This window comes from Acartia tonsa, chromosome 8 (genome assembly GCF_053477335.1).
Source record: "Acartia tonsa isolate MP-2025a chromosome 8, ASM5347733v1, whole genome shotgun sequence".
Taxonomy (NCBI): Eukaryota; Metazoa; Arthropoda; class Copepoda; order Calanoida; family Acartiidae; genus Acartia; species Acartia tonsa.
Window position 1 is genome coordinate 40,217,934 of NC_137267.1, and position 23,469 is coordinate 40,241,402.

At 31.9% G+C, this 23,469-nt stretch overlaps 1 protein-coding gene across 4 annotated transcripts in view; it reads right to left on the reverse strand.

The window, feature by feature from the left end:
* LOC145326953 (band 7 protein AGAP004871-like) overlaps positions 1-22,443 on the reverse strand; it is a 48,343-nt gene extending 25,900 nt beyond the window's left edge. For 2 of the 4 annotated variants that reach the window (XM_080170408.1, XM_080170405.1), the window contains exons 1-11: positions 22,375-22,443; positions 22,135-22,171; positions 15,086-15,221; positions 14,396-14,505; positions 13,623-13,653; positions 12,315-12,430; positions 11,238-11,291; positions 9,501-9,556; positions 2,939-3,032; positions 1,149-1,283; positions 470-556 (exon numbers count right to left, since the gene is read on the reverse strand). In XM_080170408.1, coding sequence (XP_080026534.1) covers positions 470-556; positions 1,149-1,283; positions 2,939-3,032; positions 9,501-9,556; positions 11,238-11,291; positions 12,315-12,430; positions 13,623-13,653; positions 14,396-14,505; positions 15,086-15,221; positions 22,135-22,171; positions 22,375-22,388 — 870 coding nt within the window. In that variant the 5' untranslated portion in view covers positions 22,389-22,443. Of the gene's footprint in view, positions 1-469; positions 557-1,148; positions 1,284-2,938; positions 3,033-9,500; positions 9,557-10,068; positions 10,125-11,237; positions 11,292-12,157; positions 12,274-12,314; positions 12,431-13,622; positions 13,654-14,395; positions 14,506-15,085; positions 15,222-22,134; positions 22,172-22,374 lie in introns of all 4 variants that reach the window. The other 2 variants (XM_080170406.1, XM_080170407.1) reach the window with 2 other exon arrangements.
* Between the last annotated feature and the right edge of the window lie 1,026 nt (positions 22,444-23,469).

Sequence of the window (23,469 nt, forward strand, 5' to 3'; positions counted from 1 at the left end):
GTCTATGTGTATTGCATTAAAATTAGGTTTTAGTAGTACTCATAGAAGAGCGGTCTCCATACCTAAATATGGACAAACGCCCCATTCGCACACACAGTGTCTGACTGATTATGACGTAACAAAAAAAATTAGCCAATGAGAGGCCACTATAAATTTTACCATTGGTCAATAACGGCCTCTCATTGGCTAATTTTTTTTGTTACGTCATAATCAGTCAGACACTATTACTGTGTTCTTTATAATACGATGCGAGAAATAACTATTATCGAAAGTTGAAATCATCTCTATATGAGGTAAGAATTTAACTAATTTCACAACATACTTCAACATTTAGGTGTATTTCAATACTTATTACTTATGTAGGTATATTTGTTTGTATGCCTAATCGTATAGACCTATTTATTTTATCAAGGGAAACTTAGGATTCGTAAAGGACAGGTTAGGCTATTTTACGACATTTATCTATCACCTGGAGTGCGGCAGGGCTATCCAAAATAACATCAGCTGCGTGCCTCAGGGCTCGGCTGGCCTTATGCTCACCCTCTGCTGCAATGACCTGAACAAAAACCGGTTTTAGTCGGCCATTAACCAACCTGTAAGGCTGCGGGACTGCCGGCTATAACTTCAGCAGCATTGCGCAGTGCGCGGCTAGCTTTGTGCTCACCCTCCGCTGCTATTACCTAAATAGAACCAGTTTATTTAGAGTGTGTCCATATTTACCGATGTATTGAATTTTAGTTTCCGAAAGTTTACCTAGCTTCCGCGTCCTATCTCAATATTTACTACTAGCTAAAAAAGCTTCAAACTTCCAAAAAAATTAAAGTGTGAAAATTTAAAATTTTGAATGTACAATGTATAAATCGTTTATACATTATATTGCTTTTCCCTTTGACCGGAGTAGCTGAATATAGCGTTTACACTACTAAATAAATAAATAAAAAAATAAATAGATACATAGATCTTGTTCATAGCTCTAGCCTCTCTAGCAGCTTCAGCCTCAGCAGCCATAGCTCTCTGTAGATGTTCAGATATATATAGATAGATAGATATTACTAACCTTAGCTCTAGCCTCTCTAGCAGCTTCAGCCTCAGCAGCCATAGTTCTCTGTAGCTGTTGAGATATATATAGATAGATAGATATTACTAACCTTAGCTCTAGCCTCTCTAGCAGCTTCAGCCTCAGCAGCCATAGCTCTCTGTAGCTGTTCAGGAACTCTGACATCCTTGACCTCTACTCTCTCAACCTGGACTCCCCAAGGCTCTGTTGCTTCATCAAGATTGGACTTAATAAAATAAAACATTGTTTAGAATATTTGTCAAATATATATTTTAATACTTTTATTCAATGCTATATCTATGTAATAGCGGCTTCGCCCTTAGAGGAATAGTGTCACTTGAAATGTTTTAAGTAGATGGGGTTAGTTATGTTTTTGGGTTTTAGCATTTAACAAAAATATCCGCTAGGTGGCGTATTTCATTTTTTAGTTTTGGTTATTTATCTTAGGAGGGTGGTGGTAGCCTCCCCCAAAATAGCTATGTATAAACCTCCCAGGACCCTGTAAAGGATAACCATATCGGTTCAGCGGGTAGCGATATAATTTAGTACAAAGAGACAAAAATACAGACAAACATCCTGCTACTTTATCATAAGGATATATACAATACTCTATCTATCTTTCTAGCTATCTACCTAATTATCTATCTGTGAGTAGATCTACATCTATCTATAAGTATAAGATGATTATGTACTAAAAGATTATAATGGTCTCAATTTGAAAACTTTTCCACTTTATCCAAACCTTTCCCAAAACTTTATTAAGATTTTCACATTAGTTCAATTTTTCTCATGACTTTATATAAAGACTAAATATAATTTGTTGAGAATTCTATTTAGAATGTCTATCTATCTATCTATCTATCTATCTATCTATCTATCTATCTATCTATCTATCTATCTATCTATCTATCTATCTATCTATCTATCTATCTATCTATCTATCTATCTATCTATCTATCTATCTATCTATCTATCTATCTATCTATCTATCTATCTATCTATCTATCTATCTATCTATCTATCTATCTATCTATCTATCTATCTATCTATCTATCTATCTATCTATCTATCTATCTATCTATCTATCTATCTATCTATCTATCTATCTATCTATCTATCTATCTATCTATCTATCTATCTATCTATCTATCTATCTATCTATCTATCTATCTATCTATCTATCTATCTATCTATCTATCTATCTATCTATCTATCTATCTATCTATCTATCTATCTATCTATCTATCTATCTATCTATCTATCTATCTATCTATCTATCTATCTATCTATCTATCTATCTATCTATCTATCTATCTATCTATCTATCTATCTATCTATCTATCTATCTATCTATCTATCTATCTATCTATCTATCTATCTATCTATCTATCTATCTATCTATCTATCTATCTATCTATCTATCTATCTATCTATCTATCTATCTATCTATCTATCTATCTATCTATCTATCTATCTATCTATCTATCTATCTATCTATCTATCTATCTATCTATCTATCTATCTATCTATCTATCTATCTATCTATCTATCTATCTATCTATCCATCCATCCATCCATCCATCCATCCATCCATCCATCCATCCATCCATCCATCCATCCATCCATCCATCCATCCATCCATTCATCCATCCATCCATTTATTTATCCATCCATCCATCTATCCATCAATTTATCTATCAATCCATCCATCCATCCATCCATGTATCTATCCATTCATCCATCCATCCATCCATCCATTCATTCAGTCATTCATCCATCCATCCATCCATCCATGGCATGGTAACACCCCACTAGGTTAGGGCTCCCGGCAGAGGTAGGGCATAGGAAAAAAGGTCCTATCCATTATTTTTAATATTTTACCTGCATCTCATTGGCAATGGATTCTCTTTCAGATAGAATATCTCCTAGAGTTCTCGTACCAAGGACGTTTCTCAATGTTGTAGCAGCAAGCAATCTACAAAAAAAAAATGTTTTAAGGTATTTGTCAGATTTTTAGCTAGAAAAAAAACCTGTTGTGAACTATACCGAAAAAAAACTGAACTATTTCTAAATCTATTATTAAAAGTGTATATTATAAATGTCTTACAAAATCTAAAAAGTTATGGTTTCTTTAAAGATATGTAAGGTAAAGAAAATCCTAAATGATATGATAGCATTGCTGATATCATAGGATTCGGCCCTCTGAATTTTAGACATTACCTACAAAAAGGCAGATAAATAAAGCATAAAATACTTATTCAGTCTAGTGTAATAGACGTTTTATCATGGATACAGACAGACAGAAAACTAACAAAAATAAATGTAGAGTAAACTCGTTAAAAATTGATAGATTTAAAATATGAGATTAAAAGGAAATAGAAAGAAAAGTTTTTGTATGGTTTATTTTTACGTTTAAACAAGGACAATTGTGACCGTATGTAAAACAATAGAAACATTCAAAAAATATGAATAAGTCTTCATCAGAATCAATTTTCTTAAATAGCATTAAAAACATTAATAGTTATTCATCACATCGTGATATTAATATTAAAATTATGTGATAAAAATACATTTTGTTAGCCCCGTTTGGCCGAATTATTTTAGTATTCGTGGAAAATAGTCTGTAATACGATAGTATACATGATTTTTCAGTAGGAAATGGTTCTTATCCAATGATTATTAATCATGTCTGTCGTTATACTGTTTATTTTGAAAGCTTCGCTTTTATAGATAATGTCGTCCTTGATTAGATTGTCAGCTAAATCAACTAACCAAATTGATGTAGAGTAACAGCGCTTCTAAAAAACTAAAATGTACCAAATTTATATTTACTTTAAATAAAATTTCAATTTCCGCAAAGAAAGTAGTTTTTAAAAGTTTAGCAACTCTATAGATGTTAATTTTTTAAAATCTAAGATTAGTTATTTATCGCATCGTATAAAATACATATTTCCGCAGATATAATATATATAAAATTATAAGATTACAACCAGTTTTAGTAGCCCCGAGAGGCCGAAGGCCCAGCCTAATAAAACTGGTATTAATTTCAGGATTTTTATTCTAATATTTGTGGAAAATTGTCTGTAATTCGATGCTTACATGCTTTTTAGTATGCCTGAGAACCAGTTCTAATTCAGCGTATATTTATCGGTTTTGAAGCCATACTGGAAAATGGATTAATTTCAATTTCCACACCAATATTTAAAAAACATGTTTAGTTTAGTGTTTAACTAGTATTATAATATTTATCTACATATATGAAATCTTGATAGCTGCGCTTATTATGAAAATGACTGTTCTTGCTTTCTTTTCATTTAAAAATAGTTTAGATTTATATTAGTTTTCAAAACTAAATTTTAAACTATTGCCGAAAAATATTTCTGAAAAAAAGTAAACCGCACAAAATAATTTGACTTCTAGCTCTAAAACGGGCCAAGATAATTGACAATAGACGATACATTTATGTTTAATACCCTTATTATGATAAACATAATTACCCCTTCTTTAGTTAGAATTTTATCTGAAAAAATACACTTGTTTTTTTAAATCCAATAAATACTTTATAAAACGAATCAATGTTAACGCTAATGAATGAGAGAACGTGTACGTTTATAAAAACAACAACCTTGTAATTTACAGTCAAATATTTCTTTTCTCCTTGATATTTTCGTCAACATTTTATCCAACATAAGGCAATACACCCACCCTCCCAGTCACTCCACCCCTTGACTAAAAAGAGTTAAGTTATTATAAAGTCTCCCCTCATCAGAAGCAATCCAAACAAAACAACAGATAAATAAAATAGCCAAAAAGTAATGCTGCTCTCTATTCGGTTCTTTCTATAGAATAAAAGCCTCTCAGATCCATTTTATCACATCTTTTATTTTTATCCTCTCTCTCTCTCTCTCCTCTCTCTCTCGTTTAATTTATGCTACTATTGTGCGACTTCGCCCCCATACTCTGCTACGATATCGATGATGAACTCGCATACTACCTTTTGCTTAAAAGGCCTATTTTCCAACGTTTATCGCCAAAAAATATAATACAAAGTACAGGGTGGGGCACATAAATCCGGACTTTTTCAAATTTTTAAACAAATGAACATAAAATTGTCAATTTTAAAGATTTTATTGAATTTTAAAAACTGGTAGGCAGAATAGGTATATGACTATTAGATTATTCAAAAAAATGGCCGCCAGTCTCATTCGCCGCCTCTACCCGCCTCCTCAACCGCCTGCAGGCCCAGGTCAAAATGTACATGGCCAAGCTGGCGAAGTTCTCCTTGATAGTGGCAATGAGGGAGGTCTTTGTGGTATAGGCATGTCTACTGGTGCATGCTTCAAAGTAGCTTTAGGCCCAAAAGTCCATTGAATTAAGATCAGACTGCTGGGAGGCCACATTTCCTTAGGAACGTGAGGAACCGCAGGATCCAAATTAACCCAACTTTCAAGCTACCCTTAGACACGGAAGTTCTTATTTGGACCACAGTTGATCTAGAACGACGTTCTTTACCTTTTTGGAAATGGCATGACAATTCAGCGCAATCCATAGTCTAAAATGAGTTTTAAAGTTCCATATGGGTGCCTGAAATCGAGAACCGAGAAATATTCAAGATTTTTGACGTTTATGACATCTTAAAATCTGCCACGTTTAACTTTGCTGGAGCACTACGGCCAATCCATTTCAGATATAGAGCTCTAGTCTTTTTTAGTGTCTTACTAATGTATCTAAGAGTATCTCCAGCAAGTTTTATAACCCTACCTCACCTACAGATGGGCTGAGGTCAGATTTAGTGGGCCCTAGTTGAGAATCAAGATTAAACCACCAGCGCTTTCGAATCTGCCTTGTTGAACATATGCGCGCCCAGCTCGGAATACACGCCCATCATCGTCCAAAGATTTTTTTGTGCTAAAAGGTCATTACCTAAGCTTTTTATAGAGGGGTCAAACGTCCTGATTGGTCAAGTAGTTTTGACGCTATGGCCGTTTTAAAAAAGTCCGGATTTATGTGCCCCACCCTGTACAATGATGTCTGTCCGTCCGTCTGTCTGTCCGTCCTTTAAGATCTTGGTAACCACTGAACCGATCGGATTCTACTCTTTAGGGAATATACCTACTGGTTCTGTAGTGGTTTGAGGCTACTTTCTTGGGGGGTGGGACACTCCCAACCCCCCCAAAAACAAAAAAATACCCCCATTATTTTTTGCTAAAGATTTCCTTGGTCCTTTTTTGTTGCTAAAGATTTCCTTGGTCCTTTTTTGTTGCTAAAGATTTCCTTGGTCCTTTTAAATTGTAAATTAATGAAGTAGAAGCAGATGAGAAGGAGCAGTTTATGCTGTTGTAATAATATGAATTTCTGATTATTTTATAAAATGATAATATTTATACGGAAATGAATACACACCAGTGTGTATACCAAGCAGAAAATACGTGGATTTTAAGGGATAAGACAATGGACGATATCCCCTTCTGCATATTTAAATTATTAGTTTAATGTTTGGAGACTATTAGTTTTAGCTCAGAAGTAGGATAAAAAAAATCAGAAGATTGAAGGAGCTTAACCCCTAAACAGGCACAACTCTTTATTTTTTTACAATCAGGGAGATCCTAAGGTCACTAAGACCCTGGCGACGTTAAAAGTTTTAAAGTTCTTGCTGCTGCGCTACTTATGAACGTTATTACCCTTGTCACAATGATGTCATAATATCTTAATGACTAGTTTTAAGCTTCTCTGATAAGTTGTTGAAAATAAGGATCTAACACAAAACTTTGTTGTGTTCAAACATTTTAACAAACTTTTAAAACAAGAACAATTTTAGCCAATAGTAGAAAAGTTGATTACATATAGAAAGTTTTAATTTGTTTCAGAGAGTTTTGAAGGGGTGAGTTTTGAAGGGGATGCGCGAAGGGAGGTGTTAGGGGTATAATACAGGAAACAGGAAGGTTATTTAATTGTCAAGGGGTTGGTTGGATTCACCCCCACAGGTGTCCGACATAATCACCATACTCAATAAGCAAACAAGCCTCCTTTAATTGGTAAATTGGCGAACGAAGTGACTTGATAGTGACACCGAACCAAGGATCTTTGAAGGGGGGTGTAGATGGGTATCTTATTTGCAAAACAATGCATTTGGTCTCAATATTGTTGAATTTAACATATTTAACAGAATAAATTAAAAATATTTCTTGATATAAAAAACATTTTGTTAGCACAACTTTATGGACACTGCACTTGGCAAAAAAAGTTGAATAACTAGTTGCAAAACTTTGTCACTATGTTCTTATTCAACTCTAAACATATTATTGAACATCAAGTCTTTCTTCCTTGATGAAAAGAAACGACAAGGATGACAACATCCAAAAGTATAGATGGACAACTATAAATGTAAGTTAAAGAATTGATGTTCATCATTCATAAAAGAGAGAATAATAAAGAGCATGTTATGATAAGAAATAACTTTTAATTTAAACACGCATAATATAATATAATATACTAGCGGCTTCGCCCCTAGCCTCTAGGGGCTTTGCCCCAAGAGGTTTGATCAAACCAATTTTTCGTATTTTAAATTCTAAAAAAAATATTTTTTTAAAAATTCTTTGGGGGGGAGAAAAATTTTTTTGGGGGAGGCGGGGAGGTTGGAAGTCGATCCCACTATTTTAATTTTAGTTTTAAAAAGTATTTTTTTTGGGGGGGGTGGGGTATTTTTCATTTTTTGGGGGGTTGGGGGTGTCCCACCCCCCCCGAAATTAGTTATAAACCTTCCTGGGACTTATGAGAAGCTACCCTGTAAAGGAGAACCCGATCGGTCCAGTGGTTAGCGAGATCCTTCGCTACAAACAGACAAACAAACAGACAGACAGACAAACAGACAGACGGACATCGTTCTACTTTGTATTATAGATATATATACTTAGCATGATCAGCGAATCAAGTAAACTGTAAAATAAATAATCTTTGATAATAGAAAAACTGATAAATTTAGTTATAGAGTATCTTTGATAAAAAAAAATTTACTGTAAGACTTCAAATTTTAAAATCAAGCTTATCTTGTATGTCTAAAGACATATACAATTTTTGTTTCAAGTACTAAACATTACCTGACCTAAATTTGTTACTAACTAATTTGAATCATGTGAAATATACAAACGATGGTTATTTTGGATGATTTTAAATATAGTACATGGACAGACAGTCAAATGCATTGGCTAGGTTAATTATTTGTTTTAAATTACTTATAACACTAAAGAACCTTCTTAGAAAGCTGATTTTCTGAGATTTATTGTCGTCTAAATTCCAGGAATAATGTTGTACAGGGCATAATGTTCTTTTTTTAGTAGCGAAGCTACTCTATACTTTGAAATGTCCGTTTGTCTTAGTTTGGGAGAAACGTGATTTTCTCGGCTCCTATAAAAGATAAAAAGCTGAATTTTTTTTACAACATTTCTATTATTAAGGAGCACAATTAACTATAAAACATCAATGGCAGTCAGACCGTTTTTTAGCAGGTTTTAGGCTATTTTTTTATTTTCACATTTGTCTCCATATCTTTGGTGTTTATAGTCCTATTTCCAAAATTTTTTCAGTTACAGAAAACAAAATTAAATTTCCTATCATTTAAAGAAAACAACTATGACGGTCAGAATGCCTTTAAGCAGGTTTTTGGCTATTTTTGTATTTTTCACATTTTTTCTCCATACCTTTGGTGTTTATGGTCCGATTTTCAAAATTTTTTCAGTTATAGATATAAAAATTAATTTCCTTTCTAAACGAAAGGAAACCCTTTCAGATCGAGGAGGGGGGGGGGGGGGGTCAACCCCCCACCCTCTAGTTTTTCAATGTAATTTTTTTGTAGGTAAGATAGAGAGTTATGACTTCATGACTTTTTAAGTTTAGTAATTATACGTCGGCAAGAGTTGATCTTATAAGGATATCTGGTCTGTGTCGGTCGTGGCATCCGGTCAAAGTCGGTTAGGTGGCACTAAATTTAGAAAAAAATTCTAAATAAATCTTAATTTCTTCATTATGACTTTTGTGTATAAGATAATGACCTATTCAAAATATGTGTTTATTTTCTCCAATAAATATATTCTTGATTTTAATTATTACACTTTAAACCTACTGGTACGTATCCCCATCCATGATTTTTTGTCCTTCGCTACATATGGATGTAGTCATCCTTGTTTCTAAACCCTTCATTTAACATAACAAAATACGACAACATTCAAATACTAAACCAAATTATGAAAACAGTAGCAAAAAAGATAATTTTCCATTTATTTTTATTATTTGTTATTAATTGATTTTATTTGAATGTCGTCGTCTTATTTTGCTCTTACAGCAATGCACATAATGCCACGTAACTCATCTTACAAAAGATGAAACAGAGACGATTGTAAATCTTAAAAAACCTGATTTTTGTAACATACTGAATTTTGATAATTACCTAGCAGAGCCAGAATAATCATCTACATTGGCGACAGCTGACGTGGGATCTTTTACCTAGGTATTATATCAATTATCCATCCGCCCCAGGGCATAGCCCAGACATCATTCCTCTTCTTAGAAAATGCTTAATTTTAAAAGTGTTCCAATCATAAGGGGGGGCCCAGATGTTAGTTGAAAGCATGTTATTAGAAAGCTTTGTTTTCCTCACTATATCCCACGTATGTAACTGTTAATGTAATGCTCATTTCTATTTTGGTTTTAAATAATATTTGAAATTTTTACAATTTAAGTTATTTTATTGCTTGGCTAATAGATATAGAAAGTCTAGATGAACAATCCTTAATTGGACCAATGATAAGCATATAGAGTAGTAAATGCAATGAATACATTTTATATTCATTAATGTCAATTGATTAAATTCTTTTAATAAACTTCTTAGATCTGTGTGTTATGGTCATTTATAGTTTGTTTTCATGTAACATCTGGGCTCCCTGATGGCATGCATTATATTGGACACTTTACTAATATTTAGGGGGTTGTAAGGAATGAAGTCATGGTTCATTTACCTTGCTGAGCCACCATAATCATCAACATTAGCTACAGCTGATATGGCATCCTTTACCTAAAAAGGGGGAATGTATCTTGACTCAGAAGATTTTATACCCATGCAAAGGAAGCTGGTTAAAGTGTCTCCTAGAAAATGGGACAAATCTTTTGGCCTAAGTATCTTGATTTCCTTTTTATATGATGTCTTTTGGGAAAGTTTTATGAGACACTTACCAGCTTCTACAATTAGTTTGTTTTGTAACCTATGATGAAATTCTAGCCTTTTTCTGCAAGAGTAAGGAGTAGTGGGGGTGGCTATCCCTACAGAGTTATTCTTTCTTACTTATTCTAATTTAGCTAGAATAAGCATCAAAGAAGTTATACTGTGCTCCACTTAAAAAGAGTGTAAACGATTATCAAATCTTAACATTTTTAAGCACATTTCACTACACTGATCAACCAAAAAAGTCCTATTAACAAAAATATGCAGGAATAATGCCTTGATTTTATGGTATTTTGGGAGGGAAAAAGAAAGAAAAACAGTTTTTCTTGATTTTAGGTCGGAGCCGGAGCTGGAGCTTGACAAAAAAATACCTCACTGTCTACAAAGGGTTAAATCTCAGAGGTTATTTAGAATAATAATATCCTTTTTTATTGTGTTGGACAATAAATAGCCCACTTAGGAGAATTAGTTTACACAAAGAAATATTGCACCTTTATTATTTACAAATTTGTATTTAAAGGTGGACGAGAGATGGGCCAACTAAAGTTACTTGGATACTAATAAAAAACCTGTTTCTAGCTTTGTTATTGTATTTGGTATTAAATAAAAAATATTGCTTATTTTATCAATTTCTAAGTAACTATACATTTGTTTAAAGGATTATGTTAAAAGTCAGCTTAACTGTTAGGAAAAATAGAGAACTATGTCAAAAAGTTTAGTTTTAGCTATGGAAGGAAAAAAAGACAATTAACCGCACATTTATATAGTCTGGAAATTTTTTCCCAAATCTTGGACATAATAAAAATCGGCAGAAAAGGCCGTTTTTTTTAAGGAAACAAGAAACAGTTTTTCCCTATCTTTGAGATTAAATGAATGAGATGATGTTAAGGTTTGAATCTGATGAAAAATTTTCTCGTTTACAGTCCCTTTACGAGTTAGAGGGATATTGCAAATATATCAACTTACCTTGTAGTACATAATAGCATTCACAAACACTGTTACAGAGTCTTTAGTCAAGATCTAAAAATAGTAATAAATATTTATCAATATAATTATAATTACATTTTTAATGAGAACATGCATTTTTTTATCCTCTGACAACTCAACCAAGGTAACACTATTCAAAAAGGTAAGTTTTATTTGATCTGCTTTAATTACATTCATTGAACTGAATTGCAATATTTTGTTCATTTAAAATTGTGGAGGCTACAAACAAATTTCATTACAGTAATTAAACACATTTCTAAAAGAAATTTTCATCCTAAATGTTCATTTACATTTCAACATCAAACAAATAATTATGCAAATGCATTTGCTGCAAGTCCAAACTAATTTAATTTAATTTCTGAAACATTTTTGTGATTAGATAATATAATTCAACAGATTTAATCAGTTTAGACCAAACTTCTAAACTGTTCAAAAGAAAATGCAAAATTAAAATTGGATTTCTGAAAATTATAAAGCTCTCTGCTTGTTTCTTTTTCTTTAGACACTTTCAAGGCAAACAACTTTATTTAGAATAAAAAGCATTTATAAAGTTTGATTTATGAAGGACAATAATTATTTTTTCCACATAAAATTATAGTTTGATTTTTGTATGAATATAAAAAAATATGATATTTATGGTACTGTTTTCATAATTAACTATTTAGAACTAATCTACAATAATATAAAATAAATAGCAAATGTAACTTGTGGTTAAAGGAAGGGAAAAGAATATGGCAAATTAATAATCAAATTATTAAAAGTAGAAAGTAACAGATGTGTCAATTAAATGACCATTAATTTAGTTAGGTTTATTGTTGTTATTTAGATTATTTTGCATGTATTCTATCCCTAATCCTAATTGTTGAATTCTGTGGACTAGAGTGCACTCTACTCCTTACCTCCTGCGGGGGCACATCAAAGTTGGTCACTCTCATGTCAATCTTTTCATAGATATCAACACATGGAATAATAAAGAAAACTCCAGGCCCCCTAGCTCCACCAGAGAGAAGACGACCTTAAAAGAAAGTCTGAAATAAAGTCTGATCTAACAATTACCTCTTGTGGTGGGACAACAAAGTTTTGGACTCTCATGTCAATCTTTTCATAGATATCTGTGCAGGGAATGGTAAAGAATACTCCAGGTCCCCTGGCATCACCAGAAAGAAGGCGACCTGAAAAGAAAGTTACAAAAACAAAATAAAAAGTGTAAAAGAAAATAAAATAAACACAAAAAGCCATAACTGTATTTTAGAATTGACTGTCAGAAAGATAAATAATAATCAAAGGGCCAAATTCTTGTAATAAAAAAAAAACATTTTATAAAAGAATGAACTAAACAAACAATTTCAGTTTTTCAGTCTGACAGTCAAATTAATGTAATTCTAATGGTTAAATAAAATATTTATAATTCTGAATTCTAACTACAAATTTAACAAGGCAATTAGAAGCTTTAAGAATATAAATAGGCAAATATAAATATTAAACTGAAAAGTCTAGGCAGGAAATAGACATTTGTTACTTTAGTATTCAATACAGATTTGACAAATTTTAAAATTAGGATAACTATTAGAATTCAACTAGCATGAATAAAGTGTGGCAAGAAAATTGCCTAAAATTTATAATTATTTGTTTGCTCTAACTTCATGTTTAATAAAGAATAAGTTTTCAACTCATCATTAGAAATATTAACATGAGTTATTAACTTATTATGTCCATTAGGGTTAAAGAAGAACAAACAAAAAACAAGGAGGAAATATTTACAATTTATTCAGACATAATCAGAGCTTTTGTTATTTATTATAAAAAAAAGATATGATTTGAGTCAAAATAATCTAGAGCAAGATTGTTTGGAAGTATAGAGTCTAGGACACAAGGCTTAGAATTGCATGATTTATTGAAAAATGGTTAAATACAATATCTTGCTATGGAGCAAAAATCCACCCTCCCTTAGAGTAAAACAATTGAAAATATGATAAAGTGGGGTTAGGAGGGTCACCTTTCAGACAGGGACATTCAAGCTTTTTATTGTGAAGGGGTTAAAAGGAGGGGCTCCAAAGATTTGAGGGGGGTAATCTAATGTATTTTCATAAATTTTGAGGAGGTTTGTGAGGGGGTTATTTTACCCCCCAGCTTGGACGTCTATGCTTTCAGATGTTACAAACAAAAACTGATATTTGTTTTTTTAGTAAAAGATTTTGTAGTTCATTTGCAAATTATAGGATTATAAATATAGAATTTTTTTCCAATTTTTGGTGTGGCTGATATTGCAAAGAAAAGACTATACTTTATTTCAGGTCAATGAAAGGACTGTCTTGTGTACATATACTTGATAACAGTTCAATGATTGAGAATAAAATATCTTACCTAGTCTAAATATAACTGCTCTCTCATATTCCTAAATAGAAAATATAATTTATAGTATAGTGAAATATCTCATGAAATGTTTAAAATAATTAAATATTTGAGTGAGTGAATAGTTATTTAACTTATTGTATTATATATATACATCTTTCCATGGATTTCAAAAGAAAAATTATAACAAAACTGGTAACAATTTTATGAACTTTTGTTTTATTATTGGTGGATTATTGTCTATAATACAATGCAATTCAAGATTTTTCAGTATGAATGTAAAAAGTGCCAATCCAGTGGATATTAATCGGTTTGGAAGCCAAACTGGAAAAATCCCTCTCTCTTTTTATTGATTTTGAATATTTAATCATCCTACATTATATTGAGTTCTTGAAATCAATAGTTAATTGTATTTTATGTAATTAAACATAATTTTACCAGTGAATTCGTCCCTACCCTCTAGGGAATTTTCCCTACAGGATCCGTGAGATTTAATAATTTCAACATATTACAATTACATAGACTTATATAGAATTGGAAGGTGTTATTATTTAGCAAAAAAAAGGATTAGCAAATATATAAATCCTGCATACCTATGATGATATTTAATGGTCTGATAAATGTACAAAATTAATTTTCTCTGTGTACTTATGAATCTGAATTTATTTCAACTTTCGAAACCTAAGTAAGCAGATTTTTATACCAATTAATCATAGCAAGTGTAAATCTATTAGAAAATAGAAAACAATATTTGTTTCATGACCACTTTAATAAGTAAAACTGACCTGAACCACTTTGACAACAAACATGAGGGAGAAGGGTAGAGTGGCAATGATGAGCAGAAATGAGAAGAGAGTCAGCAAATGTGCACATAATCCTGGGCCCTCCTCACACACTTAAAAAAGATTCATTAAAGAAAAATATTTAAACCAAATACAAAACTTTCTTTTCAAATTTTGAAGAAAAAGATATTTTACTAGACAAAAGATTAAAACAATAAAAAGGAATTAATTTTCCAGTATGGCTTCGAAACCGAGTAATATCTACTGGATTAGAACTGGTTCTCAGCCATACTGTAAATCATGTATAGCATCGTCTTACAGACAATTTTCCCTCATTTCATTCTAATATCAAAGGAAAAATACCAAACCTGGCACATTATTAGACGAAGTGCATTTGATTTTTTTATTTCCTTTATATAAGTAAGCTTTGAATAATTTGAAGATCAAGCTTTGCTTGTGAAAACTATATTGTCCAAAAAATATCTCTCGAACTATGTGATTGATTAATAATAGTTATTAGTCGCATCGTACAAGTTTTAATTTTATCATTTTGTTTTGATATCCGTGGAAAAAATTGTCTGTAATATGATGATATTCATGATTTTTCAGTATGGCTGAGAACCGGTTCTAATCCAGCGTATAATACTCGGTTTCGAAGCCATACTAGAAATCAATTTTAAACAACTAACTTACTCTGATCCTCGTCATTACTTTTCCTTGACATCCTCCTGGTGTCACTGCCCATGGAGTCTCTGCGCCCGCTGTCCCTCCTGCTCCCGTTCCGAGACCTGGCGGGTCCAGCCGTACTAACACTTTGCTTGAAGGTGTCCTAAATAAATAAAAGTTCAAATAAAGGGTATGGAATAAAAGAAAAATTGTCGTTAATTTCACCTGCTAACAAAGAACTCATTTTTTCGTTAGTTCGTTTATCCTGCAGTGCAGTGTAGAGATTATGAGTTAAAGAGGATAGAAGGAGGCAATCATTATTCTAACCTGCTGCATGTTTTACTTTATTAGAAACATGAAAATTATTTTCCCTAAATTTTAAAACTTGTTTCACCCTTGAAAAAAAGGTAGGATGTGCCCCAACCAACTTACCCCTCACCCTCTCCGCAAAAATGTAATTTTAATAAAATTATCCTTGACAAACAGATATTTTGCCAAAACAAGTTTTACTGCTGACCAAAAACGGTAGTTTCATTGGGCTGTTAATTACACTGATACCCAGAATTCAAAGTTTTAGAAAAACATTATCTTTATTGGATATTAATATTTTAATTGGTGTGTTGATAACAATTGTCCAAACATTTTTAATTATAGAAGGGTTTATTTTGTTTATTCTCATTTATCGTCCATAGTCTTATCCCTTAAGATCCATGTCGCTTATGATAATACAAATGTTATTTCTATAGTTTGTATATTTCTATAATTAATGTTCTTTTTACATAGAACTTTTGACTACAGATTGATAGTCAAGTAGTTAAGCATACTTTTCCAGTAATAATTGCTCTTTGGTAGCATACAAACAATAATCTGATAAAATTATGAGAGAAAAATAACAATAAGGAGTTATACAGTTTTAGTGAAAATAAAAAAAATGAATCCTTTTTCAAAATAAAAAGTATTAAAGGATCAGGCTAATCGCTAAACCGATATAGTTTTCCTTTATAATGAAGCTACTTATAGCTTTATAACTATTTTCTGAGAATATACCTCTTCCATTTCAATCACCTTTAGAAAAATAATTCCCCCCCCCCTCTCTCCAAAAGAAATAAATAGATTCTATGGAATAACTAAAGAAAAAATTAATTTAGAGAACTTTTTCAAATGAAACTGGAAGATTTTTCAATAAATTATAATTTAAATATACGTAAAAGACAGTGTAGAACGTAATGATCAACGTACTAACTTACAGGCAATGTCATACTTGACTTTTATAGAAGCTTTGCTCTAAACAATGTTTGTCTGTCTGTCTTTATCATCGTATACTTTTCTTTTACACATACATAATAGTTGATAAAAACTAGCTTTAATATCATTATTATAAAATAATGATTTAAAGATAGTATGTAAAGGCAGTGTAGTATGTACAGTAGATCTTTTCATGAAAATACCCTTTTTCGAATTTCAATCTTCTGCTAACCTTAAAAGTTACTTTAGGGGCCTAGAAATATATGTACAAAATTTCAGCTCTTTATCTCTACTGGCGACCTAGCGCCAGGCATGTAAAACATCAACAGATAACGGTAGCACGGCGGTTTTAACAATATCTCAGTAATGTGCAGGTTTTCAGCTCTTCTGCATATTTCAATTTAAACACATAAGGCCAAAGATATTTTATCCAAAAAATCTTTTGTCAAAGTCTACTCTAGACCTAGCGCCAGTCAGTTTTCTAAAATCATGCATTTTATACCTGTGAAAAATGAAATCGCCAGCGCTAGGTGTAGAGTAGACTTTGACAAAAGATTTTTGGGATATCATATCTTAGGCCTTATGTGTTTAAGTTGAAATATGCAGAACACCTAAATTCACCTTTCCAGCCATTCTCTAAGCATTTAAATTTTTTTATAGAAATAACGGGATTTCAAAACTGCCTTTTGAAAAGGCCTAAAAAATATCTTTTTTTGTCCCTTTTTTCACTGTATACAGTTACAACTTATTAAGATATTATTCTCAGTTAAAAAAAAATTGGCGCTTCTAGCACCAAAACCGGCAAAAACAGGCAGTTAAACTTCTGAACCCCTACTTAACCCCCTGACAGACCCCCCCTCTATCTCGGCTCCTGTTACAGATAGAGACGTAAAACTTTTTTCTGGTTGTTCATGTGTATTTTTAGAGAATTGCTTTTTCTAGTCATAGCGGTCAAACCGCTCCTTATCCGCTTTTTAGCGTCCAGCCACTAAATATTAAAACAGCTGTAGAGCGGCCAATTTTAAAGCTAAGAAAACCAAATTTTATGACAAACTATTATTTTTTATAATAAAAAAATACCTTTTTTGACCATCGCCGAAAAACAACAAATAATGGAAACCGCCAATTTTGGCGGTAAAACGGCCAATTTTAAAGCTAAGAAAACCAAATTTTATGTCAAACTATTATTTTTTAACGGCCAATTTTAAAGCTAAGAAACCCAAATTTTATGACAAACTATTATTTTTTAAAATAAAAAATACCTTTTTTGACCATTGCCGAAAAACGACAAATAACGGAAACTGCCAATTTTGGCGGTAAAACGACGGTTGGCGGCGCTAAATAATATTTTTATCTGTTTATAGTTACAACTTATTAAGATATTATTCTCAGTTTAAAAAAATTGGCGCTTCCAGCACCCAAACCGGCAAAAACAGGCAGTTAAACTTCTGTATCCCTACTTAACCCCATATCAGACTCCCCTCTATCTTGGCTCCTGTTACAGATAGAGACGTAAAACTTTTTTCTGTTGGTTCATGTGTATTTTTTGAGAAATTTACTTTTTCTAGTCATAGTGGTCAGACTGCTCCTTATCCGCATTTTAGCAGCCAGCCGCTAAATATTAAAAAAGCTGTAGAGCGGCCAATTTTAAAGCTAGGAAAACCAAATTTTATGACGAGCAATTATTTTTCATAACAAAAAAAATGCTTTTTCTGACCATCGCCAAAAAACGACAAGTAACGGAAACCGCCAATTTCGGCGGTAAAATGGGGGTTGGCGGCGCCAATTAATATTTTTAGCTGTTTATGATCACAATAAAAGACTACATACAAAAATTGGCTGATTAAGGTCTGGAAAGGGTCAAGACAGTTAATTGTTTAAACTAATGTAATAGATTTTTATTTTAGTCAGATGCCAGATGCAGACAATTTAAAAAAAATAACATTTAGAAATATTATCAATTTGTCTACAAAGGGTTAACAACAAAATCAAAATATACAAATCTAATTATTAAAAACATCAAGATGATCTTCTCTATAAATTTTATTTGTAAAGCATTGATATTTTTATCAAATAATATGACAATGATGACAACATTAATAAGTGATTAAATACAGACAAAAAATAGGATGACAACATCCATAAAGACAAAGCTCTAAGATCAGAAGTAAGGACAACTCTCTTGTAATTACTTTTGTAATATTTAATCAACATTAGTAAAAAATAAGATGAAAATTAGGTGTTCAGGTATGATCCAGCAGGATATAATCCTCCTAGTCTTCAAATAACTTTGAATGGCTCCAGTGTATTTATTTTTTTATTCATAGACTTAAAATTGTAAAATTAAGCTTATCTTTCATGCCTACATGACATATTAAATTTTTTTTTTAAATCAGCTGTTGTTTCCAGCTGACCGCAGCCAGTGGCGGCAGTCCATGTAAGCTTCAAATCAATTAAATTTTTTTAAGAATATATATTAATTCTTGAGTAATAATAAACTTCCGTGAATAGTAAGGCCATGACCGTTTGGCCACTCCTTGACCGATTTTTAACTGATTTTTTATTTCCTACCTGTAGTTTTGCCATTTTTAAGCTGCCAGTAGCGGAATTCTAAAACAGCTCTAGACCAGCCAATTTTTGTATGTAGTCTTTATGTGATCATAAACAGATAAAACTAGTGCCGCCAACCGCCGTTTTACCGCCGAAATTGGCGGTTTCCGTTATTTGTCATTTTTTTTGTTATGAAAAATAATTGCTCGTCATAAAATTTGGTTTTCCTAGCTTTAAAATTGGCTGCTCTAAGCTAAAGCGGATAAGGAGCAGTCTGACCGCTATGACTAGAAAAAGTAATTTTCTCTTAAAATACACATGAACCAACAGAAAAAAGTTTTATGTCTCTATCTGTAACAGGAGCCGAGATAGAGGGGGGTCTGTTATGGGGTTATGTAGGGATACAGAAGTTTAACCGCCTGTTTTTGCTGGTTTGGGTGCTGGAAGCGCCAATTTTTTTTTTAACTGAGAATAATATCTTAATAAGTTGTAACTATAAACAGATAAAAATATTATTTAGCGCCACCAACAACCGTCTTACCGCCAAAATTGGTGGTTTCCGTTATTTGTCGTTTTTTTGGCGATGATCAGAAAAGGTATTTTTTTATTATAAAAAATAATAGTTTGTCATAAAATTTGGTTTTCTTAGCTTTAAAATTGGCCGCTCTACAGCTGTTTTAATATTTAGTGGCTGGACGCTAAAAAGCAGATAAGGAGCGGTCTGACCGCTATGACTAGAAAAAGCAATTCTCTAAAAATACACATGAACAACCAGAAAAAAGTTTTACGTCTCTATCTGTAACAGGAGCCGAGATAGAGGGGGGGTCTGTCAGGGGGTTAAGTAGGGGTTCAGAAGTTTAACTGCCTGTTTTTGCCGGTTTTGGTGCTGGAAGCGCCAATTTTTTTTAACTGAGAATAATATTTTAATAAGTTGTAACTATATACAGTGAAAAAAGGGACAAAAAAAGATATTTTTTAGGCCTTTTCAAAAGGCAGTTTTGAAATCCCGTTATTTCTTTAAAAAAATTAAAATGCTTAGAGAATGGTTTGGAAGGTGAATTTAGGTGTTCTGCATATTTCAACTTAAACACATAAGGCCTAAGATATGATATCCCAAAAATCTTTTGTCAAAGTCTACTCTACACCTAGCGCTGGCAATTTCATTTTTCACAGGTATAAAATGCATGATTTTAGAAAACTGACTGGCGCTAGGTCTAGAGTAGACTTTGACAAAAGATTTTTTGGATATAATATCTTTGGCCTTATGTGTTTAAATTGAAATATGCAGAAGAGCTGAAAACCTGCACATTACTGAGATATTGTTAAAACCGCCGTGCTACCGTTATCTGTTGATATTTTACATGTCTGGCGCTAGGTCGCCAGTAGAGATAGAGAGCTGAAATTTTGTACATATATTTCTAGGCCCCTAAAGTAACTTTTTAGGTTAGCAGAAGATTGAAATTCGAAAGTGGGTATTTTCATGAAAAGATCTAATGTACAGACAATGCAATGTTTGACTTTAATAGTAGCCTCGCTAACCAATGTTCTATTGTACTTTTCTATTGCAAAGACATAAGAGTTGATAAAACTAGCATTCATATCATTATTTTGTATACAATGCATATCAAAATTATTTGTCTAGCTAGATTAAATATACGTAGCATACATACATATATATAAATGGATATAGAATATACGTGGATATTATGACAAGGGAAAAAGTTACGTCCGTTGGGGTTACTAACATAGAACACATTTATTGATCAGTTTGTTTATTAAGTAGGAGGGGATTAGATGGGGTAAAGAGGGTGGATGGTATCGTTATTTTAACCAGCTGCAAGTTTCACTTTCTTAGAGAACATGAAAATTAATTGGATATGTTTACTTCTTACTATTATGCATATCAAAATTATTTGTCTAGCTAGATTTACTATGCCCTAAGATCCGTATATATAAATGGTATAGAATATACGTGGATATTATGACAGGGGAAAGGTTTTCTTATTCGTTGGCTTAACAACTTCGGGGACTCTCATTGATTTTGATTGGTTGGATTATTAAGTTGAGTATCCCAACGTTTCAAACACTGTGTAATTACCGGAAGGGGTAATTTTGTATATCATCATTGGGGATGTACATCAATTTATCGGCCATTGTCTTATTCCTTTATATCCCTTGGTAGTCAATGTATAAAAGTGTGTTTTACCATTAGGAACAATAAAAAATGTCTGTAATTGTGCGTTATGATTCAGTCAGAGGGAAAAGGGATAAATAAAGGGATCCAAAAGGATATGACAATGACCGATAAATTGATGTACATCCCCAATGATGATGCACAAAACTTCAACATATGTAGATAACAATTAGTGTTTGAAACGTTTGAGCACTCCCCAAAGTTGTTAAGCCAACGAATAAGAAAACGCTGTTATAAAACTTTGGGGACTAGTATAATAAACAGTCCATTGTCCCCTCTATCATTGATGTTGAATATACGTAGATATTATGACAGGGGTAAAATTGTCGTCAATTTAGGTTGCTATTTCCACTGTCATTTATATGTCAGTTTGTTTTATTTTATTAACTGATTTGATAATTTAAATCAAGAAAAAATTGCTGTAAGAAAGTACAAAATTCAAAATAACCTGTACATATTTTTGGGTTAAAATTTAAAAAAAAAGTATGGATTTATTATTAACTACTGTATGCTCCTAAGGTCTAGATTATTCAAGTAAGCTCTTTATTCATACCGGATGATATACGATATATCATTTTTGGAGGTATGTGCTATTTACTTTTCCTTTTATGCGTGAATATGATGTGAAGCGAATGTGTCTGCATACAATGATGATATACTTCCTGTGCATATTATCTATCTATCTATCTATCTATCTATCTATCTATCTATCTATCTATCTATCTATCTATCTATCTATCTATCTATCTATCTATCTATCTATCTATCTATCTATCTATCTATCTATCTATCTATCTATCTATCTATCTATCTATCTATCTATCTATCTATCTATCTATCTATCTATCTATCTATCTATCTATCTATCTATCTATCTATCTATCTATCTATCTATATATATATCTATCTATCTATCTATCTATCTATCTATCTATCTATCTATCTATCTATCTATCTATCTATCTATCTATCTATCTATATATCTATCTATCTATATATATATCTATCTATCTACCTATCTATCTATCTAACTATCCATCTATCTTTCTATCTATCTATCCATCTATCCATCTATCTATCTATCTACCTGAGATATGGACTGTGTTGGTCTGAGAAGAGGTGTTCCTGTTGGTTACAGGACAAGTTACATATTTTTACCTATGTAACAAAACTGGTTTTAGTCTTATGATTTTATATTTTATATCGTAGAAAACTGGATATAATACGATACGATACATAATTTTTCAGTGTGGATTAGAATTGGTTCTAATCCAGCGGATATTAATTGGTTTCGTAGCCATACTGGAATTAAATATTATGCATCTTCCCTGGTTCAGACATCTGTATATCTAGCAACTTCAAGATATATACCTCCGTGCATTATAATAGCAAATCTGAAATATAGTACAGATAGATAGAAACTTCAAGATATATACATAGATACAATGTAGTAGCTTCAATCTGGAATGAAGTACTAACAAACAAATTAGCTTGATGAGTATATTTTTCTTTTGCCTAAAAATATTTAAATTAGACATTCTATTATTTACAGCATTAATTTATTTGATAATAAATTACGTATATAAATTTCACTATTTAGATTTATTGTTAAAGACATATTTTTTCTAAGCTCAAGAGATAAGTAACTGAATTTATGACCCATGAAGGTTTTGAAAAGGCTCTGACTGTTCAGGGATTAAAGTAAAACAATAGAGGGGAAAGGGGTTAAATATCTGTATGTCCCCACCCCTTGGACACTGTGCCGACTTTCATTTGGTTCTTTGAATATCAGCTAATAGTAACGTGAAAATTAACACAGCCAAGTATCTACAAAAGAGCAGAAAGCAATTTGGTAGCAGACAAAAAATGTCCCAAAGACCGGGTCAGGTAGTTGTCGTGGTTATATATCTATATTTATTACATTTACTGTTTAGGGTTAAGATTTTTCCGTACTTTCTTTATTTAAAAGACGTGTCATTTTTTAAATATTGGGTTTTCATTTGTAGGTAGTGACTTGTAAAACAAGGCTGGTAAAATAAATAGCAGGTTGAATTAGACATAGGGATACAAATTTCCATATTAGTGTATACAACATAGCCTTTAATTCAGAGAAATAAAGATATATTTTCTCAAGATTAATTGTACTTTCTGAAAAAAGTTTAATCAAATATTATGGATAGTTTTTCTTCTGCTAGATTTTCTGATATTTTTTACTTTTCTTTTTAATTCTAAAATAAAAATTGGGTTTACAAATTTAACTCTCCCCTCCTCAATTGCCCCTAGAGGCCTCTAGAGTGTCCTATTAAGATGTATAAAAATACTGGTAAACAATAGGAGAAGAAATATAAAATAATATCCTAGATTGTCCTATTAAGATGTATAAAAATACTGGTAAACAATAGGAAAAGAAATATAAAATAAT